Source organism: Oenanthe melanoleuca, chromosome 6 (assembly GCF_029582105.1).
Source record: "Oenanthe melanoleuca isolate GR-GAL-2019-014 chromosome 6, OMel1.0, whole genome shotgun sequence".
Classification (NCBI taxonomy): domain Eukaryota; kingdom Metazoa; phylum Chordata; class Aves; order Passeriformes; family Muscicapidae; genus Oenanthe; species Oenanthe melanoleuca.
This window is the reverse complement of record NC_079340.1, coordinates 6,000,560-6,028,395: the sequence shown is the minus strand read 5'-3', so window position 1 is coordinate 6,028,395 and position 27,836 is coordinate 6,000,560. Positions and strand designations below refer to the sequence as shown.

The window sequence follows — 27,836 nt, the reverse complement described above, 5'->3', positions numbered from 1 at the left end:
ATGGCCCAGGTGAAGCTGGTGGAAAGCACAGCCACCTGACATGTTGCAGACTGAAAAATACATTGTCATTCGGTGGAATCCATTGGAAAGTTAGTGATCAAATTCATTTTGCTCTGTGGATAAGATTTATTGAATGTCTATCTTCGGGTTAAACAGTAAAATCAGTTTACAGTTATATCAGTTCAACAAAGACAGAATATGCTTGAATGTTGCCCTTTAAAATCCCAGTAAATAGATATATGAAGCTAGACTAAGACTAACTCAACAACTACCAAGAATTAAATATTGATTCTTTACTGTCAGCTGCCAAAAAAAAGGAATTCCTTGAGAAAACTGCTTTCTAAAAAAATATAAATAAATAAAATAAACCAATGCTATTAATATTTGCAAATTAGGTATTTGGCCTGCTTAAATCCCAATGAAATTAAAGTAACTGGACAATATTAGTAGGCAGTTAATTTTTAAAAGGAAACAGGTTAGTTGTTTGGAAAAGCACTTATGCCTATGAACACTGAAAACCAGTAAGTTATTTTAAAATGTTATGTGCTAAAGTCAATTCAGAAATCTCCTGTTAAGTAGCCTGTAACCATAAAGTGCCTTTGGCAGTGCAGAGTTTTACTGAAAATCTGGCAAGTGGAATTAGGGAAGAGGAGTGGTTTCTCTTGCCTACATACACACCTATTTCCTATTCCTTCACACAACTTGTAACTTTTACACATATCTACCTGTCAAGTACGAACAACACTGGCTAGGTGCAAAAAAGTAGTATTGGGGAGGAATTAAATGGGGAAGGGTTAGGAGGAGAGGCAGATGGACAGAAACCGCATAAACTTGACTTCTGGAGATCAAACTAAAAATATTACGGAGTTTGCAAAGAACAGTGGATTTACCGGCTGGCTGGCTGTGGAGCACAAAGATAAAGGCTGCTTGTGTGTTTCACGATCATAACCAGGTCTCAAGGCTCAGCAACATGGCTGGAATTCACACCTACTTTCTCATTTCCTATTTAAAATGTAAGCTTTTTTCCACTTGGACAAGTAGAGAAAAAAAACAAAAAACAGTTTCTTGGCAGTTTGCCAAAAATTTACAATTATATTTGGCCTATTTCTATTTTAAAAGCTATAAAACCAGAACATCAATATATGTGGCTTACTGGATGACTGGGTCAGCAGGCAAAAATGTTTCAGTGCTGTCTTCCTCCAGTGCAACTTTGAGTTTCTTCCCTGTAGCTTTGCTGAGGGATGTTTTAAGTTTCTTTGCCAGCTTCTTAGGAGTGTTTGTTATATATAAAGACTCCTCTGTACAGCAGCTATACAATTCAACCTTCACCTGGAAATCTGGGCTTGCTTCATCACTGAAGTGGGGGAGGAGAAAATTTCAGAGCATTTGTTAACAAACTGTGTATGGAGCCAAGGAATGCTGCTGCTACTTTATACATTAAAAATACATTTCTAATCAAGGGAAGTAATGCCATAAAATTCACGGACAGATATACATTAATATGGAATTAAGGACTAGAGTACACAGCAGTAACTCAGCATTCAGGTCATGAGATGGATAATTGCAGCATAAGCAATTACAAACAGGAAACATTTAGGTTAAAAACGGAAAAAAAAGACGTTATGGAAATACACAGGCAAGACATTTAAACACACTTAAATCTGCCCTCTACTGTTACTGTTAGAAAAGTCACATGATTGAAAACCTATCCCTGCCTATGGTCCTAAATCAGATTGAACTGGTTTAAAGATATCTTAGCCACACCCCATCTCCTTCAAATTACTGAAAAAAAATGCCATCTAATAAAATCTGTCATTTACAACTTAACTACCTACTGCTGCATCCTCTGGTTTGATTTAAACTCAGTTTTCAGGATCTTGATTTAAAGCTTTTGGTAGCTCTAGTTTTCCAGTCAGTCTTCCTCAGGAGACAGACCCTAAATTATTGGCAAAAAAGATAAAGGCAGGGAGTGGAGTCAAGCACATGCTCAGGTAGCCATAACAGACATGAGGTGTTACATGAGGAAAGAAACTGTAACCTGCTGGACAGGATAATGAAACACTAGGTGCAACATTTACACCTATATTGTCATTATGCTTTCAGGTTTTAGCATTAATTTAATGCTGTCCTTGAGAGGCAAGTTTGTTTATCTCTTTATATAAAGAAAAATGCTTCAGCAGGGCAAAAATGAAAAGAAGTGCAGATCAACTGGCACATCTGACCAGCATAATTTTGTACACAAACCTAGCCTTTTTGTACACGAAATCCAGTCTTTTTGTACACAAAAAACATCCAGAGATGGGGATCCTCCACCCTCTAAAATGAATAGAGCCTCTACTGATTCCTTTGCCCACAGCAAAACCTCAGCCAATCTTATTCATAATCACATCCATCTGCAAAAGAAAACAGCAATATTTGTACTTCATTCAACAGAAGTAAATTATACTCACAATATGATTACATTTTCAAAACAGATATCTGTTATTGCTTCATCCACAATAGTCACCTCTGTATCAAAAACCTCAGCTCCGATTCTGAACAAACAAAACACTGCATAGCGCTGTGATTCTGGAGAAAGTAAGAGAAAGCTTTTATTAGCCACATTGCACATCACAATGCTGAACACTGCCAGTAAACAAAACTATACAAAATGGTAATTCAGACCTCTAAGGAACTGCCTTCAAATTCTTCCCACCAGAAATTTTCATCATAGGATTTTATGATAATTGACCTATCAAAGCTGCTGTATAGGTAGAACATACACAAAAGGAAAAAAATTCCTACCTCTATTAGGAGAAGAAAAAAAAAAGTTGAGTAATCAGGTATAGTGTCTGCTAGCAACTTCAAAAACATTAGTAAAAATGTAATTTTGTTTACCAAAATTGACATTTGATCCAAAGTCTGCATCATTTTATGAATGTGCTACATAGGATTAGACTATTTTGCCATGGTTTGCATCTCTGACCCTATTGAAAATCAAAGAGAAATCAATGCCAGGTGACAGCTGGAACAGATTTAGGATTAATCTCCATGACACAGCAAAATGCATGCACTTGAAGGCTATCCAATAATACTCTCAACACCAACAGTCAACTTACATTTAAATTTCTCATTGGAAACAGCCTCCAATACACTCTCTCAAGTGTAGACAAGACATAGAACAATGTGTTTAATCAGAAGTTTCTCAGTTAACCATGTAATGCAACATTTTTCTGTTGCTTCCTCTGGAATTCTTCCTCGGATGGACTCTTTAGAGAGTAGGGTTTAAATACAGAACAACAGGACTTTGAACTAACTCAGCTTGCTACAACCAGCAACTTCAAATTACTAGCATTAATACAACTAAGAGTAAAATATGGACTTAAAGAAAGGTCAAAAAAGGGGTTGAAATGAGTATGAACTTCCTCATTCAGCTTAAATTTACAGGCATAAGCAATTGCTTATCAGAGTAATTAATTACATCTTACTTTCTTTTTTGCTGAAGTGGTCAGAGCCTTTCCACATTAATGGTATTCGAATATCTAAAGAGGGAAAAAAGAAGGAAGGGAAATTAAGTTATAGCCAATATTGTAGATCTGTGATCAGAACAAATTACAAAAAGTGTGTTGTTCGTTTTTCTGATGTTCTGGTGGTAACAGGGCCTTCCACCCAAAGAACAGCATAACTATTCCAAGTTTGTTATCCAGATCAAAAGAAAATGCAATAATTAGTTCAATTTGAAGCGTCATTTCTGTTTATGCTAGAATTATGCTAGAATAAAGAATATTTTAAATCTTGTTTGAAAGTACCTGAAATAACATTTCAGAGAAGCTGTGTAACATAGTTTTGAGAGGTATTCTCTGAGTCCATTATTATGCATAGATGTAAACCAGAATCCTGCTTGCCTAGTGCTGAAAACCACTCATGCCACTGCAAGAGGAAAACATTCCTCTTTTTTAATGAAAAGACTGGGATACTTATACTGCAAATACTACAGTCTTGTTTTGCTAACCACAGAGAAAATAACACTTGTAATCACATTCCTGTTGAAAATTCTTAGTCAGCATAAAGAATTTAGAAATATTTTTTCTTTTAACTCAAAAATATCCATCTACTTCAGAATCATGGTAGAGAGGCAATTACAAAACCATTATTTTAAATCATGTCTGTCATTTTAATATTAGGAAGGTGTTTTCTTCACTAAATTTTCCAGTTTATCTACTAAACTCAACAAAGTACTAAGTGACCTTTCTCTCCAGCTTCAAGGACTTAGGTTAAGACAATGTTTTTTATTAGTCCCCTGTTAAAAAACAAATGCTGTGAGGGTTTTATAAATCCAAACCCAGTGCTGAAGTACAAGGATGCTGTTTAAAAGTATATGCAATATATTAAGTGACACATGATGGCAGTAGCGAACAGTATGAGCTCAGTTGTCTTGTGACAAAAATCTTCAATATTGTTATAAAGAAGCATTGCTGACTCCAGTGTTGTCTTCATGTGAGGCTGATGGAAAAATCCACATTCGTTATGCTAAGATGCAAAATGCCACTGGTCTTTTGGCATCAGATTGTCATGTATTCGTACAGGGGTTTACCCACAAAACTTGTTGATTTTTATCACATATAGTCACTCTGTCTCAAAAGTTAAATGAAAAATTCAAATTTCAGTTAATTTTTATTATGAGACATCATAAAAGCTATTTCAATATTAAAACTTTCAAATTCATCTGTTTTTATGTGTCCATGAAAACAAATGAACTTTCAAGTGAACTGCCAGCATACAGCTTTAGACTTCTAACTTCCTAAAAAATCAATACATCACCATGTTCTGAAACTGCCTTTCACTTCTAAAGATGCATTTGCATAGCAAGCATTTCTAAAAATAGGGGCTTTTAAATAAGGAGAAATAGTTTCATTAAAATCATTACTGAAGTCTCTCTCAAATTTTATATATATATATATATATATATAAAGATATAGATATAGATCTATATATATATAGATATAGATATAGATCTATATATATATATATTCATCTTTGTCACAGACAAACCACAGAACATTTCTTTCCTAAAATACAAAGGTCTAAAATCTACATTCATATGTGAAAACATATGTGAAAACATTTATAAATAAAAGCTTTTTCCTATCTTTAATCATAGCAAACTCTGAATGACAATTTTAATGCGCTCAATAGACCTTGTTAGCAATTAAGAGTACTAGATTAAAGATTAATTCTGTATGTCACTTTGAATATCTTGCTAGCTGAAAAATTTACACCTTGGTCAGAAAATCATCAGGGTATAGACAATCAATCCTGGAACAAGTTTAACATGTTACTTGAAAATCAGCTTTCAATTAATTCTTGGATTGAAAGAGCTGTCATTTATCAAAACCAAAGATCAATTTTCGCACACCTTAATTTCAGTTACCATTAGCTGTAAATCTGTGTGGATGCAAACTGGATACATTCAAATACTACAATTAATCAAATTTAAACCAAATTATTCCTTTATAAAATTACTTTGAATTATGATTATGCTTTTTAATCAACATTTGAGGTATTGTCTTCTGACCAAAAAAATCGATTGGTACAATAACATAAATTACATAATTTATTCAAAAATACAGGGAATAAGTAAAAATTATAGAAGTGTAAAAAACTGTGGATTAAGGATTGCACTTCCCACACAGTATCTGACATTAGCTGCTTTCTGTAGGAGCATATTCCTCAGTAGTCCTGTGTAGCTCTTCCTTAATTTTTGCAATTGATCTCAATTGTCCTGTTTTTTTGGTAATTGTCATCTAGCATGTACTAACTATATGACATGACAATAAATTTGTAAGTGGATGGATTACTGAGGGTAGAAAATCAGGAGGTAATAACAGGTGACCTGTAGAAAGAATAAATCAGCAAGAGGCCAAGAACAACGTTTAGGCTTTTCTGCTGTCAGGTGGACCTGGCCAGGCTTCCTGACATGAGTATCTGAAGAGGGGCAAGGCATGGCAGCACCCAGCACTCCCAGGCTGAACTGCACAGTGAGGCATTGGTTCTCCCTCCTCTTCACCGCAATCTGTGTCACACTTCTGAGGACATAACCTCCAGTTTTGAGAGCCACTGTGTTAGTAACAGGGCATAATCATTAACAGACGGCACCAAATACAAAGTGGTGTATTTCACCCTTCCACAGCTTATTTCATCAAAAGAAACGAGCTAAATCTTTCATTTCCTGAACAAGTTTTTCATACTAAAAACAGAGTTCTTAAAAAAATTCTGATTTTCTAAAGATAGAAGAAGTACATTATATGACCCTAAAGTCTTCACTACAGATAGCTCTCCAAATTTGAAGAAAGGTGCAACCGCAGCACAGACAGGCAAACAGATGCTTTCATTCAACCACCATAAGGAGGAAAGACAAATACACATTCTGCAAGCAGCTGTGCTGGCAAAAAGCATTATTAAACCATGTGCTCATCACTCTTCACTTGAAGTTACCTTGCTTAAAGATATATCAAAATATGCAGCATTAACTGAAACTGTTTCAGTAGTGAGCTGCTCTGCACTATTATATTCTTAATAAAGCAGGTCAGGGAGCACGAACAGATCTGTTAGCAAAGCTGGCAGAACAGCCACAGGACTGCTGAATGTAGTAACATCCACTATTGTCACAGGCAAACAAAACAATAAATTCACAGTGCTGAAGTTTGAGAACAGGCTAGAAAACAGCCCACTGGAAATGGTTGTTAAATGTCCTTGTTACTAGCCTGCATTGAAGCCATACCATATACCTTTGCTGCAGTAATGTAATGTGCATTGTCTAAATAACATTTGCATACTAGTTATAATTCTGCTCTCAATTTGTTAGACATGCCCTGTACTATCGCTTCAAAGTCTGCCGTTGTGGGGAGAAAAAAGTTTTCAGCACACTCACACTTATTTAGATTTGAAATGCATTCAGTGGCAAACAGAAAAGAAGTATTTCCCTCTGTGGAATGCTCTGTGAGCAAAATGGAAATACAAGGTAGGATCTTCAAAAGCCCATATGTAACTTAAGCACAAGTCCCTTTGCAGCATTAGAGGATTGATGCTTCTGAACCACATAAACACATTAAAAATACAATTCTTTGTATAGTTTGTATTACAAGACACTGTCCAGCTAACTAGCTTCTATAATTAAATGACTACCTGGCCTCTTACCTGATATAGCAACCTTTGCTCTGCATGCCGTCCGGTCTTTTGTCCCATTTTCTGAAGACCTCCAAAGAAGAAGAAAAGAAAAAATTTATTTGAGATCTGTGCATTTAGATAGATAAAACTCAACCCTTTAAACACCAAGAAGTGTCAGGGTTTTCATATTACAGCTCATTTCAAATGAGCTTTTCTTTAAAGTTAATTTTGGTATCTCTGGTTTAAGATATGAGTCATTAATTTCTTAAGCATAATCTGGAAGGAAGGTACACCACCATTCTTTAAAATTCCTTAGAAGACTTTACTCCAAAGCATATGTAACCTGAGTATTAAAAAACAAGTAGCTTCATCTTCCTTGTCTTTTCCAGCTGCAACAGGATCAAATCCATTATCAATTTTTCCCTTCTGTACACGGCAATGAAGATGCAACTTAATTTATTGGTTCTATTATTATTTAAATAATTGTCTCCTCCCCTATAAATGAAATGAAAATTTCTAGTTGCTACCAGTATCATGACTTTCAGAGGCAGTTAGAATATCTTCAGAACTCACAGATGACAGACCCTAGAAAACCCTAGAATTTTCTCTCTCTGCCACGATTCAGCCTCAAACAAATTCCAGTCTGAAGCAAATATCAAAAGAACTCCAAATAGACTATCAACTACCAAATACACAATTTAAATGACAGAGAAATAACTCTGTAGCATGCATCTCTTCTAAAAGCCTCCACAAACATCTCAAGATCCCTGAATACAGAAATCCAAGCAATGCATGGCAGTCACAAATCAAGTATACAATACAATTGTTCAGATACTTGTCCAAATATCCCTGCCCTGTTCTGGACACGTCCCATCACCATTCTGTGCTCACTGATATCAAAGAAAAGGAGTTGAGTAAATCAGCACATATACACACTTGATATTATTCCACCATTATAAACATAAATAAAAGATGAATCACTACAAAATTCCTTATTGTTTTGGGAAAAGCAACATAAATGCAATAAGTACAGAATATCACATATATTTTATGATAGTTTTCAAAATCAGCTTCAGAATAGTGGAAAATGTTGCTTTTTCCTACAACACATTTCTCCTATAAGGCAACTTGTCTGAAACAAAAAAAGGAGTGGAACTGCTCCTATAGATACAATTAACTGGAGCCAAGCATGTACTCAAAGAGTTTCTATGCTAAACTGCAACATAATATTTCATTAAATTACTAACCTGAGAGAAATTGCGTCTCTGCACCACGATTCTCAACACTGCACCCCAAATAAATTCCATTTAGACCAAAAATTTGTAACATTATTCAAATAAAACACATAGACTTTAGCTCCTTCCAGAGTTAATGTGAGAATGTTTTCGACTACTTTTCTTCCCATTGAGTGTTGCATTTATCACTTTGCTGTAGTTAACATAAGCGACCAGCAGAGGGTAGTAATTAACCACGATGGGGCCAATATTAAAGGACCCTTGATAACAAGAGAAAGAATGAAAAATACAAATAGCTGTGTTCTGACTTGGATAGCTTTGTTTTGTTCCATCAGACTTGGCTATGTACTTTTTTTGTATGATAAGGGTAATCAAGAAAATATGTCCATTATGTTACTTGATACTAAATTAGAGTTTAATGTCAAAAATAAAATCTACCCAGGAAAACATTACTTGCATTTAATTTTCTAAAGCAAAAAGAAGATAAATGGAATTATTTTATAAAGTAATGCTTTAAGGCAGCATTAATTTATGTTTAAGACCTAAGGAAAGATTTAAATCCACATTCCTAGACACACTGCTAAAAATTCATGTAAGTAAATGCCTGCTTCATCCTGGTCCCTCTGAATTTGAGCTGTTACTCACTGCTCTTCAGTCCTGCCCGGGCTGGGCTCCTTTTGGCCCTGCAGCTCTGCCTTGTAGGCCCGGATGCGAGCATTGCAAACCATCAGGTTCTTCACTGCGTGCAGAAGCTGCTCCTTCTGTGTGCTCACTGCGAGCAGTTTGCAGATGCCTTCTCGCATGCGGACCTCAAAGTTGATCTTTTCTTGGGTGTCACATTTCTAGACATGCAAAAATACCAAAAGATTAAATTAAAACTAACTGTCTCAATTTTTTACATCCTCTGCAGATGGGATAGAGAATTCTAGGTTTTAATTATGCACAGCCATTGCAATGGTTATTGAATGCAGAATGGTAGCTCTTCAGGAAAAAATGAGTAAAACATGGGACAAAACAGATTTACTGTATCCATTATACATGCAAATTCCAAACCAAAATTAACTCACTGTTCCATCTGAAAGCCACTAAAAATTTATGTACCTTCGTGTGTCATTCATAGAATAATAAGATATGGTCCTAGAGAGGGCTAACTGAACAAAGCTTATAAATTAACAACCCACTTTTCACAGTGATGATCACCCTACTAAAATAAACTTTAAACTGAAGAAAGTGGCTGAAATATTTTAAATCAGAAATTTAATCTCGGCATCTGTTTGCCTGTCTTTAAAAAAGTGAAGAAAACCTGATTTTTTCACTGTTGGTTGATAAGAAATTCAGGTAACAGCAGAAGGAAAAACAAAAAAAAAAACCAAACCAAAAAAAAACCAAAACAAAACAAAACCAAAAAAAAAAAAAAGGAGACTTATCCCAATACTTAACTGCATCAAGCCATGAACTGAAAAGTGAAACAGCTGTAGTGGCTTCAAGACTATACGGGCATCATTGTCAGGCACACTTTTCATTCAAACTATGAAGTAGACTAAACATGACTGGCAAGTCACTAGAATTCACCATTGCTCTATTTTGAAGGAGTAGGGGTTTTTTAAGGTTTTATAAAAACTGCCGGGAAGTCAACTTTTTCCTGCCTACTTTCACAGAAAACACTTATAAATGTGCATTATTCCTCACTTGGGACTTCAAGGAGGTCAATCCACACCAGGCCAGATAATAATGAAGGTGATGGATCACAAACTGCTGTCTCCCAAAGGCCCACTAGATGCCATTGATGGTTGATACACATTACCTTGTTATGCGGCCATCCCTGGCCAAACCAAGTGTTTCTCACGTGAAGAATAGAGTGAGTAACAGAATGTTGTCATGGCAGGTCAGTGAACAGTGACGCTTTCTCATTACTAAGCAAGAGTGCCCCACTACCTCTGGAATTAACAAGTTAATGGTTGGTTGGTTGGTGGGAAACAGCTCCCAAAGCTCACATCAGAGATATTTTCCATAGAAGTTCTGCTGGTATTCTCTACAGCTGGTATATGAAAGCCTGGGACCCTGTATGGCACTACGGACTATCCTATTTTTAACCCTCACAGGTCTGCTTTTCAAAGTTTCAATCACAGTGAGAAGGGGATAAAGCAGGGCAACAACACCTCTGCATTCTCAGCAAATGCATTGTTATTCACACTTTTTCTTAGGAAAAGGAAAGGAAAGGAAAGGAAAGGAAAGGAAAGGAAAGGAAAGGAAAGGAAAGGAAAGGAAAGGAAAGGAAAGGAAAGGAAAGGAAAGGAAAGGAAAGGAAAGGAAAGGAAAGGAAAGGAAAGGAAAGGAAAGGAAAGGAAAGGAAAGGAAAGGAAAGGAAAGGAAAGGAAAGGAAAGGAAAGGAAAGGAAAGGAAAGGAAAGGAAAGGAAAGGAAAGGAAAGGAAAGGAAAGGAAAGGAAAGGAAAGGGGAAGCTTCCATCCATCTTCTTTTCTTCTGAGTCAGATTTTACACGGCTATGAAAACGTAAGCAAGGCCCACATCTGTCCCTAAGAAATAATTACTTTTTCTCTGAGCCAAAACTAATAAATCAGCTGCCACAAAGTTCGAAAGAATAACATCCTACTTCCCCCTAATAATTCCTAAGACAGCAGGACTGCAATTCCCCAGCTCCTCTCCACATCTATCACCTGTTACAGAACTACAGTGAGGAAATAAGACACTCCTGTTTGGGGCATCTGCATGTATCTATACTGGGGCTTTCAAAAACTACACAAACCATTCAGTCCACACTATATCTCAACCGGGCTCACAAAAAATATTCTGGACTAGAACTAAATGGCTGTTGAGTCATAGCTTAAATAACCACACCACATAAATCTCATTTGAAGGAAGGACTTAGCAGCCTCATTTGGGAATGTATGAAGTTCTTCGTGCCTACAAAAAGAGACAGGTTAACTTTCTTTCCACTTCAATTCACTCTAAAAATATAGGCACACCATCTGGACTCAGAGGAATGACACAGCACTGTTTTGCCATATGCTGTCTACTAATGCACCATTTCCCTTGGAGAGTCCATCCTTTCCCCACCAGTGGCAGCAAATCCAGATGAGATAATTAAGAGCTGCTGGGATTTTCAACCCCACACTCAGGAACTACCTAAGCAACCCTTCCAAAAAGTGTCTTTATATTCCCCACTTAAGTATACTTAGCATCAGAAATTTCAAGTATTTCTAGTATTACACAGGTAACGCAGTCACAAAACAAAAATAACAATAACAGCTGAGAAAAATTATACAGATACTGCTGAATGTATGGCAGGTAGAAATTTTACTTGATTGAATTGGTAACTTCATGGCAGGTTTTCAGAATCTTTTTCCAAGGAACACTTCCGATTTACTGCCATAGAGGTTTACATCTAAACCCTGTAAGTATATATATTATATATATATATATATATATATATATATATATATATATATATATATATATATATATATATATATATATATATAATATAATATATCTATTTAAAGTAAGTAAGTAGCTAGGCAGTGGGTACTCTTCTAAAATAGGGGGCTATGTAGTCAAGACACCAACTTGGGCATTTTGCAGCTAGAGATAGAAATGAGTGTTTGCTGCAGTTGACAGCCACAGTTTCACAGACACTCCCAAGTTCAACTTATTGGAGTTTTTAAAAAAAATCCCACGAATCGGAAAACCATTGAAAGATTAAAGAGGTGCAAGGGAGCAGCTCCAAGAGCCTGCGGAGGTGAGGGTGACCGGGGGCCAGCTCCGCCCAGCCCAGAGCAGCAACTCCGCCGGGGAGGCCCCCGCGGCCCTCGGGGAGGTGCCTCAGGAGCGCGGCTGCACCGCCGCCACCCGGCTACGGTTTGCGGGCAGCCCGCGACCACCACAGGCCCGCCGAGCTCGGAGACAGCGCAGCTCCCGCCCCCCGGGCCCCCCGCAACCGGGCACCGCCCGCCACACCAGCCCCGCGGCACCGGAGGGTGCGGGCCGAGTCGGCTCTGCCCTGCCCTGCCCTGCCGGCCCCAGCACTCACCGGCCCCGCGGCGCCCGGCCGCTGCCTCCTCATCATTCTCATCCTCCTCGGCGGCGCCGCCGTTCAAACCTCCCGCCCCAACAACGGCCGCGGCCGCCCCGCCCCCGGCCCCAGCAGCGCCCCGCGGGACAGCGGCCGGCGAGGCTCCGACAGGGCAGCCTCAGTGGCTGCGGTCTGCTACTGACGGCAACGGTAACCCCCTATGTTTAGCCACAAAAGTGAGCGCCAGTAGCGAAGGCCAGGACACTACCTTTCTTGGCATCTTTCTTCCTCGTTTATTTACTTTCTTGAAATACGCCGGTGCCGCCTCTTTCTGGTAACTGCTCTTACGGAGAGCGGGAGGGAGCGGTTCATGGCAGTTTACCGGCGGCAGCACAGTACACTGCTGCTCCAAACCATGCCATTAATTTTTAACCATGTTCTTGGGTTCCTCTTGCACTTCATCTAATTATGCATCTTTAATACGAAGATACTTCAATAGCTGCACTAGTAGAAAATATTGTTACAAATATACTGTTATGTACTGAGAAAAAGTACATTAATTGTTCACGAGATTGACTGGAGAGGAACGGGAGTCATACCTCTCTTCTGCTGCCAGTTTTTCAGTTGTTTGTCTTCGGCAGATGAAACAAATGAGCCAAATAGTGTCTCCCATCCATTACCTCACCCCTGATTTCTTGGCTTTCCTCTCTGAATTCCTTCTTGACAGGTGACGGTCAGAAGCACAGATCCTCATTGCTTTGCACGGGGCTGTCAACATTCATGGAAAATAAAATGTGCTGGAATGAGTGAGAAATGCAGTGCTGCTAACAGCTTTCTACAGAAGACAGAAGTCTCCAGGCTAACATATGCTTACTTAAAATATAAGAAAATGTAGTTAGAAGGGAAAATTTTCAAAGCCTCATTGCTTCATCAGGAATTCCTATACATGCTCAGCAGTTCAGCTGGACCCCTGACATTTACAAAAAATTGGGACACGAACACAGCAGGGTAGCCTCGAAGGAACTTCTGAACCAAAGATGCAAGGCAGAGGATAGGGGGCTCTGCTTCCCTCCAGACCGTTCGTCTCACCTGGAGGCAGAGATGGCAGAGGCAGCTGTTCAGGAGTTCCTGTCTCCATCTTGGGCTGTGTTTCTTAGGGCAAGGAGAGGCATTCAGATATTCATTAAATACCTTCATGCCATTCTGAAGTCCTCTGCATACCACTGGCAAGCTCATGCTACAACTGGGAAGCCCTATCATGTTGCATATAGGTAAAACCCTACAAAATAAGGGCCTTCTTACCCTTGTAAAATCATGGCTCAGGCCTGCTACTTCAGCCAAGTAGAAGAGGACTATGGGAAAGTGACTCAGCTGAATTAGAGGTTCAAGAACAAATGATATAACCTTTACATGTTCATATTGTGGTTTATGGTGTTTGGTTGAATTATATTTGTTGTGCCTAATTGGAATGTAACTGATAAAGGCCTAACTGCTTTAAAAGGCTTGGCTTTTGCACTAAAGGGCTCTCTCTTGCACCTGCCTGGGGAGTCTGCATTGCTCTGCTTCATAACACTACCCCAGGTTATGTATTTATGGATGCTGTATTTTTTTTCCTGTTGTTTAGATACTCCCTCCTGTTCTTTAGTTACTGTGACTTTCCCAAAAGAAATCTTTGTCCAGTTTGTTCAGTGGAGAAATCCCATCAGTGAGCCAAAAGGCTTTTGCTTAATCAAGGTATGATACTTAGAGCTGTACATGGACAGCCAATATATCTAAGGGTGGGCTTGAGGGAGGTTTAAAGGAAAGTTTCCACCTAATCCTGAAACTTATCCTCCACCCAGAATAAGCCTTGGGCTCCTGTCTCTGCTGTAGAGTTAAGGATTTTGGATAGAGCAAAAGCAATCCACCAAATGAGGGGAGAACATGAGATGACAAATCAGAGTGTCCTTTTACTCTATAGTATGACAGATCTCTTAAAGTGCGGTCCGGCCTCTCCTGAATATCAGGGATGGGATTCGAGCCTCAAAAATCTGCAGATAATTTTCTAGGCTACAGAAGAAAACTAGGAACAGTAACATGTCATAGAGCAGAATTGAACCAAACAAGTGAAAGTCTCAGGTTAACTGAACTGTATTATCATTGAATCGATGCTTGACCGAAGTTGAGTCAGGCTACAGCCTTGACTGAATGGCTCAAACTCTTTGACGCAAACTGTGGGAGCAGCTGGAAATAATAACCTTACTGCAGAGATAAACAAATAAGGACTTAATTACTGCAACTCTGCCTTGCTAAAATCCCTTCAGCAACTCACCAAATAGTGCCCTACCATGGAAAATTCATACAACCTGTAAAAAAGACACACTGAAACACTTCCTATCAAGCATCATCCCAAGCAGTTCAGGTTAGACTCTAAAACAAACCTATTGGTTCAATCTTTGCAGAAGCACTGCCTTCAAGACTCCTGAGAACAGCTCCAACGGGGTTTTGTCAAAACCCAGGATGACTACATGGATATAATAAAAATTACTGCAAAAGGACAAGTTATGCCCCAAATTATTTCAGGCAATCAGCATCTCTAAAACTATTTTTACTGGTGGTGTAGACAGCTCCCAGGAATCTGTGGCAGTTGTCCAGGAATTTTAGATGCTAATTAGCATGGTTTTGCAGTACAGTCTGTTCAGCAAATCTGAGTCCCAAAATGTGACTGCTAGTAGCATAAAGGGCCTGTGCCTGCAGCCCTTACACACTCCTACTGACATTGATTTGGAGCCTTTAAGAAATCAGTGGCAGTTAAATGTGTAGAACTCAGCCCTAAGCAACATGAATAGTATGTTCTCAAGCTCAGTGCATACCTGCTTTTCAGCTGGTTCAATTTCCAGTTTTCCAGTACATTAGGAATGTGTTTCTGCAAAGTCTGTCTTCTCACATTCTTGCACCTGCTTCTGCTTTGGTGCTCTGTTGCATTCACTTTCTAGAGATGTTAGTTTTTTTCATTATAAAATCAGGCTTTATAACTCAGTGGATCTGTCCGATGCTTAATTTAAAAATTAAACATTTCACCAAACTTCTAGTATTAGCTTTTAAGGGAACCTGAGACTAAGGCTTTAAAAAACATTTCTACATGTTTAGAATGAGGTAAGATATTCTTTCCACACTTCCTGTCAAGCTCCAACAAAGCTCTCCTGCTGCTGTTACGGCACACAAGCTAACTTGAAATGAAGAAGGCTTTATGCCATCTACATTATCCAGAAATTTGGGATTCAGCTAGAAACTAACTATTCTGCTTGCTCCATAACTGAAGAATAAATGCAGCAGACAGCAACAAAAAGGAGGTATTGTACCCATGTTTTTTTCTCCAGACAAACCTCCACTGAATACAAAACAAGGAAAATCCTGCACAGTCACTGCTGCTAGTGCAGAGAAGTCAGAAGGAGGTAGAGTGAAATAAACAGGGGATCTATATCCTGCCTTCTGGGGTTTCTTAAACAAAACTTTTTTTTTTTCAGATGAATCACACCATCCTTTTATTTGCCATTTGATTTGCATTGCAAAGCATTTGGCTTCCTTCTAGTATTAGGGAAACTGGATAGCAGAGAAAAGATCATTGTCTATCTAAATCACTATTCTGCTCAAGTGTTAGATCAACATATTATTTTAAATGTTAGGCCCATCATTTTGGTTTAGCAGGTACAAAATGTCTACACCTACTCTTGACAGCACTGCAGTATTTTTCTTAAATTCTTAGTTCCCACAGCTTGCAACACCTACTTCTTGAATATCATCAGCATGTGCCAGTAGAAATGCATTCAATTCCTCTTCAGATTTTTCCTAAATGGAAATCTATGAAGATTTGTACTGGACACATGTGCAAAGAATTTGCAAATGCTTTTTATAACTGACTACTTATTTAGTTTTAAAATGAAGAGCAAACTGTTTCTATTGATTGCCATTGGCTTTGACTGCCATGTGTCCTGGTTTGGAGGACAGGCTTCTGCCAATAAAGGCAGAAGCTTCTCTTTGAATTGGAGAATGTAAACCCCCTCCCTCCAAATTACTATAATTTTGAAATTAAGGGGCTCTCAGGCAAAGATGTGGGAATTAAGAATAACAGTTTTTTACTACGAAAATTAAAATAGAAATACTTACAATGAACAAACCCAAAACACTGACAGAGTCAGAATACAACCTGAACCCTGTCAGTCAGGATGTTGGTAGCAGTCCAATTAAATGGTAGCTACAGTCCTGCAGTGGCAGATGTGGTTCAGTTGAAGCAGTGGTCCTGTAGAAGGTGCAGTTTTCCTCTGAAGTGATAGTGTTGATGTGGAAAGGTCCAGTTTTCCTCTGGAATCCAGTGGAAAGAGGTTGCCTTGGTGTTCAAAATCTCACTTTTTATCTAGGTAGGAAAGTCTTGGCTCCTCCCCCTGGCTGGAGCATCTCCCAGTGGGATGATGTAATTTTGTCAGTCATACAGTGGAACTGAATGGGCCAGCAGCAGACGATATCTTCCTGGAGGGAGGATGGGTTGTGGAAAAGATAAAGATGACTGCCCCATCTGGTTTTAAAGATGGCCCATTAGCAGATAATATGTGCCATGGAGATAAGGGTCACTGCACCAACCAGCTTCAACAGATGGTGATAGAAAACACATTTCTGGACACATCCTGTATTGCAACCCAAGACATTATGGTATGTGACCACCATAGATTGGTGAAATGGGCAGAGACTGGAATTTAGCATGGTTGCTTGACCACTTATTGAAGCCTCAGTAACTCATTTCTTCATTTCAGCCTGTTGAGGTTGGTTAAAAGTCTTTCCACTCTTAGTTGGGCAGAAGAGCAAAACGTAGTCCTACAAAACAAATGTGGGTAACTACCTTATTGTAATGTGCTTCTGGTTCAGTTTTGATTGGATAAGGTGAAAAATAATCATCTGTCTGACAGTGAGCTAAAGCCTAACCCTACCATGGTGAAAGTTATGGCAAGAGAAAACTTTATAGGCTCCATCTTAGCAAACTGAGCAGTGTGAAGTAGATATCTTCTCTAAGGTGGTCATGGAGCCAATCGTTGAAGATGTCATCCTATAACATGAAGCCTAAGTCAGCTAGGATGCATCACCCTTATCTTTCTGCAATAGACAGAGAGGCCAGAACAGCTTAGAATAAACTCGAACTATTTCAGGTGTTTTCAGATTAATTTTATCCTGAGAGCTTGTTCATCTTTTAGTCAAGTTTTTTTTTATTCTCTGCAGCTCTCCTTCAACTGTTATAGTGCTCCCAGTGGCACCAAGATCACATCTCTCTATGATGCCACCAATTAAACACTGATACCAAGGTGCTTCAATGAACTATTTTGTTGATTATTGAAAGTTCCTATAGAATTTCTAAAAGAAACTGTAGAAGGTTGAGAAAGTACAAGGAATTATATTTCCTTTTTTCCACATAAGAGGCCAGAAACTCCTTCCAGTATTCCTGATGTCAATCTTATATGGAAATGCCTTCAGATTAAATTAATGTAGCCTTTTTGAATCACCATAAGAGATAAATACATTTCATAACAGAAATTGTAAGTTACATAAAATCCATCCCCATATGAATTTGGAAAACAGTTCCTGAGATCAAACTTGAAAACCTTGACAATTAAATTAAACATTGCATGACTGAACTGCAGTTTGATCATCCTCTACATCTAAAAGTTGCCCATGCCCAAGGCAGTGGTTGAGTGACTAACAGAGGTGTATCAGTCACAGGTATTCTTCTGTTTCTGCTTGGGAGACCAGGGGCATTGGTTTTGAAATCAATTCACATGTGGCTCCCACACAGGTACAGAATCAACTCCATCAGAAGTATCTGTTGGACAAGGATCCTTACAGGTGACTGACAGCTTCACTAGAAGCCTTTCTCCAGCTGAGAAACAATGTGGACACACAATGTCTAACAAAGTATAAGTTTTGCAGCCTTTCCCTAAGTTTAGAAATATTTGTGGGCTATCTTTTCTATTCCACTTTCTATCTTTACAGCCATTGAAGGAATGAGGTTATCTTAATCCTTTCAGAATCAAAGGTTGAAATTAGCTGCTTGGATCCATTGCTAATAATGGGACATTTATACACGCAAAGAAATGGTCACACAAAAATAATGCTGCAGTTTAAAACTAGAGAAGTCCTTTCAGCTCCGTATTATGGAGACATTCCATACAAGGAGTGTTTTCAAGAGATTCTACACTGTCACTTCCTTATCATGCCATTCACCAGGATTCCTCTGCTGGTTACAGAGTCCTGGTTTGTTTTCTAGGGCATTTACTGCAGGCATTTAGTATATAAAATATCTGAGACAGCTGCATCCAAATGTTTGCTAGGCAGTGTGCTGGTGAAGTCACCAGCTTGTGTCATGGGAGAATCTAACTGGGCACTCTGTGTTCTGGTTTCAGGGTTAGGCCTGTTAGAATTTTATCCCAATGGATTTTGCACAGGAAAGTGAGAAGTCACTGGATCATTTAATGGATTGCCACTTTGAATCTGAAATGGAGAACAAGTACACTGAGAATATCACAAATTTAAAGATAAGCTCCTATATGAAAAAATAATGTCAGAATATCATTTTGGTAGACAGAGGACTTCCAACTATTGCAGTGAGAGCAGATATAAGCCCACTTCTGATGGCAGTCACCCAGGTAGAAGGAGCAATTCTCCAGTTAGCTCTTGGGATTGGCATAATTATTTTTTTTCCTGAAGGCAGACAGGCTGAGTATTTGCAGATGGTCTATTTGTTTTTCCCAAACAATGTACAATATCTCTGCAGAATACAATACTTGGAAACGATCTTCATCTGAAGCGAGTTTGTAATTTGGTCTGATTTCTTCCAAGTACTGGAATACAGGTATCTAGGCAGAGAAAAACGGCAAAGCAATGTGCTCTGGAGACCAAGCAACATTAGCTGCCCTCTGTGCAGCCACTTGCACTCAAGTTCCCACTGCACTGCAGCATTGCTAAAGAAGTAAATAGCAACTCACCCTTACCACTGCACATCTTGAGGTGTCAGCTGTCCCAATAACTGAGGCCCAATAGCCCAGTGTAAATTAATTTCTTTGGATTTCACACACTATTTGGATTGTTTTGATCCAGGCTCAGGGAGGATATTCAAAGGAGCATGGATAGGGATCTATACTTCACTGCAAACTCTCACTTTGCCCTAAAAAATGTTTCTCATTAGTACAAAATTGGTTTGTCTCAGTAGTTTTCCCAGCCACACTTGGGGCTATGACCATCTGCAGCTCTTTAGTTTTTCCTGCCTTGCCACAAAGCTGTAGTTTTTCTCTATTTTTCTAAGTCCTGAGTTGGGTTCCAGCTCCATAAATGGGCATTTGTCATACAGATCAGGCCAAGAAATAGCAAGCCAAAGCAAGAAGGATTAAGGTAAATGCTATCTCATGAAAATAGCACATTAAAAAAAAAAAAAAAAAAAAAGTCTCATTACTATCAATATATTTAATGATATGTGCAACATAATAATCATTCCTGGTTGGAAATTTTTATCAGAGATTTTAAGCTTCTGGTTCTTAAGGAAAATCTAGCTTGCAAATTATGTCCTGTTTCTTACAGAAATAGATACTGAAAAAATATTGAACAGTTTGTCCACCCAAGTGCTTAGATTAAAGAAATACATCCATAGGGATAAAAGGATTTAAGTTTTTAGAAGTGCCAGATAATTTTTCCATTCTCAGCATCCCTAGCTGCTGTGCCTCCACCAACCTTCTCCCTAAATCCAGTCTCTTCCTCTGCCCCTCAGAGTGCAATGCCACTGTGAAATAACTTGCCTCCTTGAAACCTCAAAAGAGCCAGAATACAACAAAAGTATTTGTCACATCACAGCCAATAGTGGGACCCCAACAGGATGTAAGGCTGTTCCTGGGGAATAAGGCCAGAGTCAGACTACATCTTTTATACAGGTGATGCTGTTTTGTGGAATCACTGTGATGTTGGATCGAAATTGTCATTCACACGTAGGAGGAACTAAGATATCATTTTCATAGGATAGAAGGATCCCAGGGGAGAAGTTTGCTGCAAAGGACCCTCCAGAGACCCCCATGGCTGAGGTGACAAGCAGTGCACCTTCTCTTCAAGCTTACCACAGCTGCACTGGAGGAAACCAGTCCAGCTATTTTTTCCCCTACTCCAGTTCCTCTCAAAGTCAAACCATGGGGAGGGGATGAAACTGGGCTGTGCCTATGTTTTCCTCAATGTGAGATGGAAACATTTCTTGCTAATGATAATGTTTTTTTGCCTAACAAGATGACCCATTTTTACTCATCATTACAAAAAAATTGGGGGTTGAGTAGCAAATATGAGTGATTACATTTTACCTGAGGTTGGTTTGTCAGACATTTCTATCATCCTTCTAACCATTTCACAGCCTGTTAAATGAGCTGAGAGAACACTTCATGTCACTGTTAGCATTTTAAATTAAAATCATGGTAACAATAAATAGCACCTCATGTTTTTACAGACAATTTCATCTAGAAGAATAAAAATAACTAGTTCTGCCTGGATGCATGCATGACTTGCACACATGCACGTGTTTACTTTCTTATCTAAAAATCAATTTGAGTTCTAGGAAGCTATTTCTAGCACTTGATTCTAAGCGTGTGTTTGTACAGTGTCATCAAAAAGCAATCAGGATATTTAAAGAAAAACCAACAGCAAGTACATTTTTCATAATAGGTTCTTCAAAGAGCTAATGCAGATCCAGAGGGGGAGTTATAGAAGTTCGATACAGAATGACACCTGTTCAAGATGATCCCCAAATATTTTTTGCTAACAGTGTTTCTGCACTAAGGCTGCTTTAACCAACATGTAAAATCTCTCTTTCTTTTATTCCTTCCCTGTTCAGGAATGTCTTCCCTGTCTATCAACAACCTCTACAACACTAAGTCACCCCACTTACATAGATAGGCACTATAATTAGTGGGAGAAAACACCAGCAAAAGCAAGCCACTACCTAACATGGAGACCATTTTTTCTTAATTTATTTCATAGTGTGGACATTCACAACACAGTCTTAATTTTTTTTAAATACCCTTGTTCTGTCATACAGCTGCCTTCAGAAGTGTATTAACTTTCCTCTTTAAACATCAGCCCAGGAGGGAGCTTTGAAAGATCCAAGTGGGCTGTTGCTTCTCATCTGCCCTTTGTGTTGCTTAAAGTCTCTCTCCAAAAGTACATCTCTCTCATGCTTTTGTGAGGGACAGGTTCCTTCACACACACGTGTTGCTACATCTGCCTGCTACACAGACAAGTACATTCTCTTGCTGAATGGATTTAAACAGCCACTTGACACCACCAGACACTGAAGCACCCAGAACTTCATTGGCAGCTTTCATGCAGGCAGTACACACATTACTAATCTTAACAGGTTCTTTTTCATTACCATCCTAGTTACACAAATTTTTAGGTATTTCTTTCAAATTATTACATGACATTGCTAGGTTGGTGGAGAATTTCTTTGACAATTTTGGAGGTAATAAGTTTCATACATATTTGGCACCATAATGGTTTATGTGCCACCAAGTGTTCTTTACTGACAGTCATCTTAACAGCTGGCTAGAAAGTCATCCATGGCAAACAAGCTTCTCCAAGCTATGCCTCTGAGGGATCAGATTTTTGTAAGGAATGAATCATTCTCTTTTTACTAATGATTTCACTTCTGGGCATTTCTAAACTAAATTTATTGATCTAACCAAATAGCCTGAGTTTGGGATAAAATGTTTCAGAAGAGAATAGGCAGCAGTCTCTAATCCCGGGTAGCATTGCAGCTTTCACGTAAGCCTTTGAGAGAAACTGCATGGGGAATTCTGCATGCTGGGAAGGCTCACCTGAGTTTAACATAGGCATGAATCAGTTTGGAGATGGAACCAAGCCCCATTTGGATAAGATCAGTTCAGGCCCTGTTCCTGCTCCTTGTGGAAGGATTCTTGGCTGCAAGCTATATAAAGTTAGCAGCCATCTGGGGGCAAGAAATTTGAGGAAAAGATAGAAAACACCATTGTGATACAGTATAAGCACTTAGTTCATTAAAACTCCTAGTAAGGAACAATGAATTTCAGCAGGGGGTGAGACGGGTGTAGACTTTGACCACATAGTTTCAAATCACTGAGCACGGTATGCATACCTTCTGCTGACAACAGAAGTTGGTTAACCGGTTTTTGAGAATTCTTCCCTAGGCTAGGAGGAACCAGCAAGAAAGAATCGGGCGCTTCCCCCCCTGCTGCGACCACCAGGAGACAGACTACAGACGCAGAGTACTCCAAGGAAGGACAGTCAGCTGGAATGGAGCTACATAAAAGACCATGGGGGGAGAGGGAATCGCACGCTGTTTGTGTAGCAGAGACTCCCGGCCGCCCAGCGCTGTTTGCTTACTGTCACTTGCTCTAATAAATTTTAATTGATTAGTACTGACTTGATTCGGTTTTCAGTCTATAAAACCATGGCACAATGCATTTTTTTCCTTTGGATAACACATGCTGTAAGAGCCTGATAGAGAAATGGAGACTTCAGACAGCTCTTAAGATCTGTTTATTGCACAGATAAGGTTACAGCAGTTGTGGGTCTTGGGTGAGCCTATAGCTGCTGGCAATAGGCAAGCAGCGTCTTGAAGCCTCCTTCTATTCATGTTGCAAAGCATTATATCACCTTCTCTGCTGTGCATCTTATTACATAAAAACCAATCAGCATCATACACAATACCTTTTACATTTACATATAACCTATCAAAACTGCTAAAATTACCATATTATGTTAGTGACTAGCCAATCATCTGAGTTAGTAGCTAGTGTTAAACTTTGAGACTTGTTTAGCAGTGGAAATTTCTTCTAGCTTTGGTAAAAAACATCCTTCTGTCTGCCTATACCTTTATGCTTGGTAGAAAACATGTCTTATTTGAAGGAGACTTAACCTTTTGTTTGAAGGCCACTTAGTCTTTGGACTTTAGTCATAAAACTCTTCCAACTCAACTAAACCTTTGTTCTCTCAGCTGTTTCAGCAACAACTGGCCCTAAAAGCATCTTTTATATATCAAAACTTGTTTTCATTTCTATAGAACCATCTGTATATCTGTAAAACTTTTCTGTTAATTTTTCATCCTTCCCAACACCTTCCCAATCCTTCTTTCAGTTCCCAGCCTCAGATGGAGCTAGAAGTGTGTAGTCACGCAGTCTTCAAGACCTACTGCCTGAGAGATAGGTGTGTATGTGAAAATGTGTTTTCAGGAATGTTTTTGCATATTAACTCTTACCTATCTTTCAAATTGTAAATATATCTATGTTTCACTGCACATGTGGCAGTGGCAGGAGCACAGTATTTCCCAAGGACTGTGCCTTTTATTTATTCAATTTTTCCAAGGATACATATCTGTTAAATTATCTAGAGCACAGTTTGTTTATTTGTTTACTACCTGCCTGCATATCTTTAGTTCACTGCACTTTTTAGCTCCTGTGAATAAGAACATGTCATTGACTTCAGAGCCTTCTTTTGAGAAGAATCTCCTTTGTGCATAAAACCATTTGACAGAACCTTTTCGCATGCTCACAGGTAGGGCCTTCAAGGTGGTATTAAAGATGGTCCACCCCCTTGCACTGAACACTGCAGATTTAGCAATTGCAAAGGGTAGCATTCATTATCACAACATAAATAAAATTATCCCTCGAAAGACAACAAACTCACCTCATTGCTTTAACATAGGCCATTTGGCACAAAATACCAGATGTAAATATAGGCCCATTTCTGCAGAGATCCATGATACGTTTGTCCCTTGCTGCTGTCAGTGATGTCCTGACCCTCTCCAGTTGCTGTTAGGTGTCCTACTGACCTGACAGCCCCAGTGCTGTAGACAGAGGTGCTGCTACATTGTGGCTGCTCATATGAGGAGCAGGAGCAAAATGGAGCAAAATGGCTTTGTTAAAAGGCTCCAGTTTATTCTCATGAATGTTAGAGCTTAGACTTTTGACCTCTGTAGAAGAGGCACTTGGAAACTCAGTATGTTCCTCTTCCCTTTCAAAATAAGCACAGTAAAGAGTCACTTGGCTAGAAGGCAAGCCCCGCCCCCCCCCCCCCAGCTTTTCCTCTCAAGAGGTGTTAGTTATATTTTCTTTATCCTCCTAACTAATTGAAGTCACTCTTTTGGTAGAAAAATCAAAACGGCAGAAGTTTCAGCCATATCTACTGCTGACACTTCTCCCCACAGTCCGTCTTCTCCTGTCTTTTGGAAAATATACCCACAGCCATCTCACACCTGAGAACTCTCACCATGTATGGACTAAATGATGCAAATCAACCCATAAGAGAGCCCTTTATTTTCCCACAGGAGCATACAACAGTATGGGTAGAGAAGAGGAAAGCTCAACAACTTTCTGGAGTCAGCTCCAGCCAGGGGTTTCCTATCAGGACAATAATGAGTTTGAAGAGCCTGCAGGAAGGTTGGAAGCTGATTGCAAACCAGGCAGGATAAGCTGCTGCAGGACCAAGGGCAGTCTTGCAGTATGGTGCCTCTCTTGATGCTGTGACAACTCATTTGAAAACACAGACTTAACTTTATGTATGATTTCGAAAGATGGAAGACTGACACTCAGATTTAAGTCCCCCTCAAAAGGAGGAGAAGGCAACACTAACCAGCACCAAACAGTCACAAACTCAACTCATACATTCATCTTCTCCTTCCTCCTGTTCATTCTCCCTGCAAGCAGAATGCTATTCAATCAGTATGCTAAAATGCACCACCAAAAGACTCTTTCCTACTGTGTGTTTATGAGTGCCAGTGGCAGCAAAATTAACACTGTTGTATCTTTGATGATTCCTGAATATATCAGAGGTAACATGAATCCTCATCTAAGGCACCACTGCCACATAAGTCACTCAAATACTTGTTTCAAGTTTTTAAGGTCTTTCCTTAGATTTTACTACTCACTTCTTACTTTCTCTCAATAAACAGGAAGATGGCAAGTATTAAATGCAGGTAAGTTTCAGCTGCTCAAGTTACGTGCATCTGTGGTTCACACTCAAACACCAAGAAAAACACAGCACTTCCTAGCATACAAATTAACTGAGCTGAATAGGCATACCTATTTCAGGCACAGCTTTCCAGCATGAGGGGACAGAACAAGAGCCAAACTCCCAGCCCCATCTGTATGCAGTGGTAACGGATGTATAGCTTTGTGTTTTTTATATTACCATATAAAAACTTCTCAAAAAGTGACTCTGTGAAAATTCATGTCTCCTATAAATTAGATCATGCAATGAAGACCTGTGTGGGAAGCATGGGCGTGAAAGGGACAGACAAAAATTTTTGACATTCCTTTTCAAAGCAAACCAGTACACAAACAAGGAAATCCAGTTCTACACCACATAAAAAAGGCTCCCACAAACATTGCAGCATTGAGAGTCTGAGGAGCAAGTGAAAACAAAACTGAGTCACCTATGTTCCTGTGCTGGTTTCATGTGCTTGGGGGGAGGGGTAGATTCACCTCAGGGAAGGCTCCATGAGCCTGGGAAGTGGGAGGGGCTCTCCCGTCCCTGGGAGCTTCCCCTGTGGGCTGCTGCCACCAATCAGAGAGCTGATTTGGTGATGGACAGCTCGGGAAACCAATGAAAAGTTATTTCGCTTTCACAAATCACAGTGGAGCAGCTTTGCTTTCTCTTTTTTAGCTTCCGGTCTCCGGAGGTGGTGGTCCCCGACCGGGGGGCTGCGGCCCGGCTCTGGGCTCGGCCTGGAGTCCGGCCCGGTGCCCCGGCTCTGCGGGGCTCCCAGCTCGGGAGCCCGGCCCGGCCGCATGGTCCCGGCCCCCCCCTCTCCCTGACCGCATGGCCCCACTGCCCGGAGCTCCCCTCTCCATGGGGCATGGCTGAGCAGGGGGGATCGGGGAGCCACCAAAGGCTCTCCCTTCCCCCCTCCCCTCCTCGTTCTGAGAGAAGAGGCCTCCAGCCCGTGTAGTTTCTTAACAATCTGGATACAATTGTAACTTCTTTATGCCTGGATAAGATCCTCGATCTCCTAAGCATTCCCTGAATGAAAAGAAATTAAAGCATGGAGACTACAAAGGTCAGCAGAATGAAGATAAAGTTCCTGGTAGGAAGAGATTGAAAAGATGCAAACTGATAAGTAGCTGAAAACCTTTTTTTTTTGTGGGCTAAGGGGATTGTGACTTCACTAAACTTCCTTTAAACTGTAAAATATACTTAAGGAGGTTTGAGCTGCTTGAGAAAAAGACTTTTTGCCTTGGAAAATTGGAGCTCTCTCTGTTCTGGGAGTGGAATAAGGACAGAAACATTTGATAGTGGAGGAGATGAAGAGAATCTTGTTTTTCAGCAGCCTGCCTTTAAAAGTAGTACCCCATATGTGTAACATAACCCATTGCACAGCTCTGGAAGGAGTGTAAAAAAGTGGGAGGAGAGTCATAATCTACAATATTTTCCCAGGCAGATGTAGATTGTGAAGGTGAAGACACCCCCTAAGCCATAACCATAAAAAGGGACTTTTCTCTCTTAAGTGAACTGAACTGATTATTTAAATGTATCACTGACTGAAGTGCTCTCTTTATGTTTGTTGGTAAGAAATGTTGAATGAAGGGGAGGAGAGAACAATCTAAGGACCTTATTCTAAATATTTTTTTGTGTTATTAATAAATTTCTTCTTATACCTTTCTAAGTTTTAAGCCTGCCTTGTCTCTACTACCTGGGTCCTGTCTCTAAAAAAAAATTAAATATATTAAAGTTGGCAAACCCAAGTCACACCGTGACAGTTCCTCATTTAGAATAGGAAAAATAAAATATCAGAAGATAAACAAGTACAGTAATGCTTGAAAAGAAAACCAGTTTTATAATACTCCCTTTTCTATCTACCTTCAGTAAAGTGGAATCATCAGCTTTAAGGAAGCTTTAACCTATTCTAAGGTCAGATGGGATTCTGAAAACAGCTACAGACCACTACCTGAAAAAAGGCTGAATAGTATGAATATTCTACCTTCCTTACAGCACCAAACAGGTTGGTACATGCTGCTTTCATTTAAGTTACTTTTATTCTTCTGGAAATTATACTACAAAGTGTTTAAAAAGATTTTGAAAGAGAGAGACATATACAAATAAACTGGATAACGCCTCCCCAGCAGCTGGCAGAATTTCACGGAGTCCTACATTATGGCTGTGTCAATTTGGCCTTTTTGTGATAGGGGTAGATTCTACCCACTCCAGATTTAAATTACAGAGGATAAATCTCAGACATATAATGGCCGATGCACATTCTCTGCTATAAAATACACAGTTACTGGTATATTAAAGGGAGTCTGTTCCTACCCAAATGCTGGGAGAATGACTGGACATCCAAATGGCAGCATCAGGAATTGAAAACTGAAGACATGAGGAGCTGGATCCCAATCCAGCAAA

General features: G+C 39.5%; 1 protein-coding gene across 6 annotated transcripts in view; it reads right to left on the bottom strand.

Moving 5' to 3' along the window:
• The window catches only part of RTKN2 (rhotekin 2), a 65,948-nt gene that overhangs the window by 36,199 nt on the left and 1,913 nt on the right, over positions 1-27,836 (bottom strand). For 3 of the 6 annotated variants that reach the window (XM_056494749.1, XM_056494743.1, XM_056494747.1), the window contains exons 1-6: positions 12,432-12,516; positions 9,027-9,223; positions 7,177-7,235; positions 3,468-3,521; positions 2,451-2,568; positions 1,154-1,354 (exon numbers count right to left, since the gene is read on the bottom strand). In XM_056494749.1, coding sequence (XP_056350724.1) covers positions 1,154-1,354; positions 2,451-2,568; positions 3,468-3,521; positions 7,177-7,235; positions 9,027-9,223; positions 12,432-12,473 — 671 coding nt within the window. In that variant the 5' untranslated portion in view covers positions 12,474-12,516. Of the gene's footprint in view, positions 1-1,153; positions 1,355-2,450; positions 2,569-3,467; positions 3,522-7,176; positions 7,236-9,026; positions 9,224-12,431; positions 12,517-12,681; positions 12,918-13,012; positions 13,182-16,559; positions 17,261-27,836 lie in introns of those variants that run through there. The other 3 variants (XM_056494744.1, XM_056494746.1, XM_056494745.1) reach the window with 3 other exon arrangements.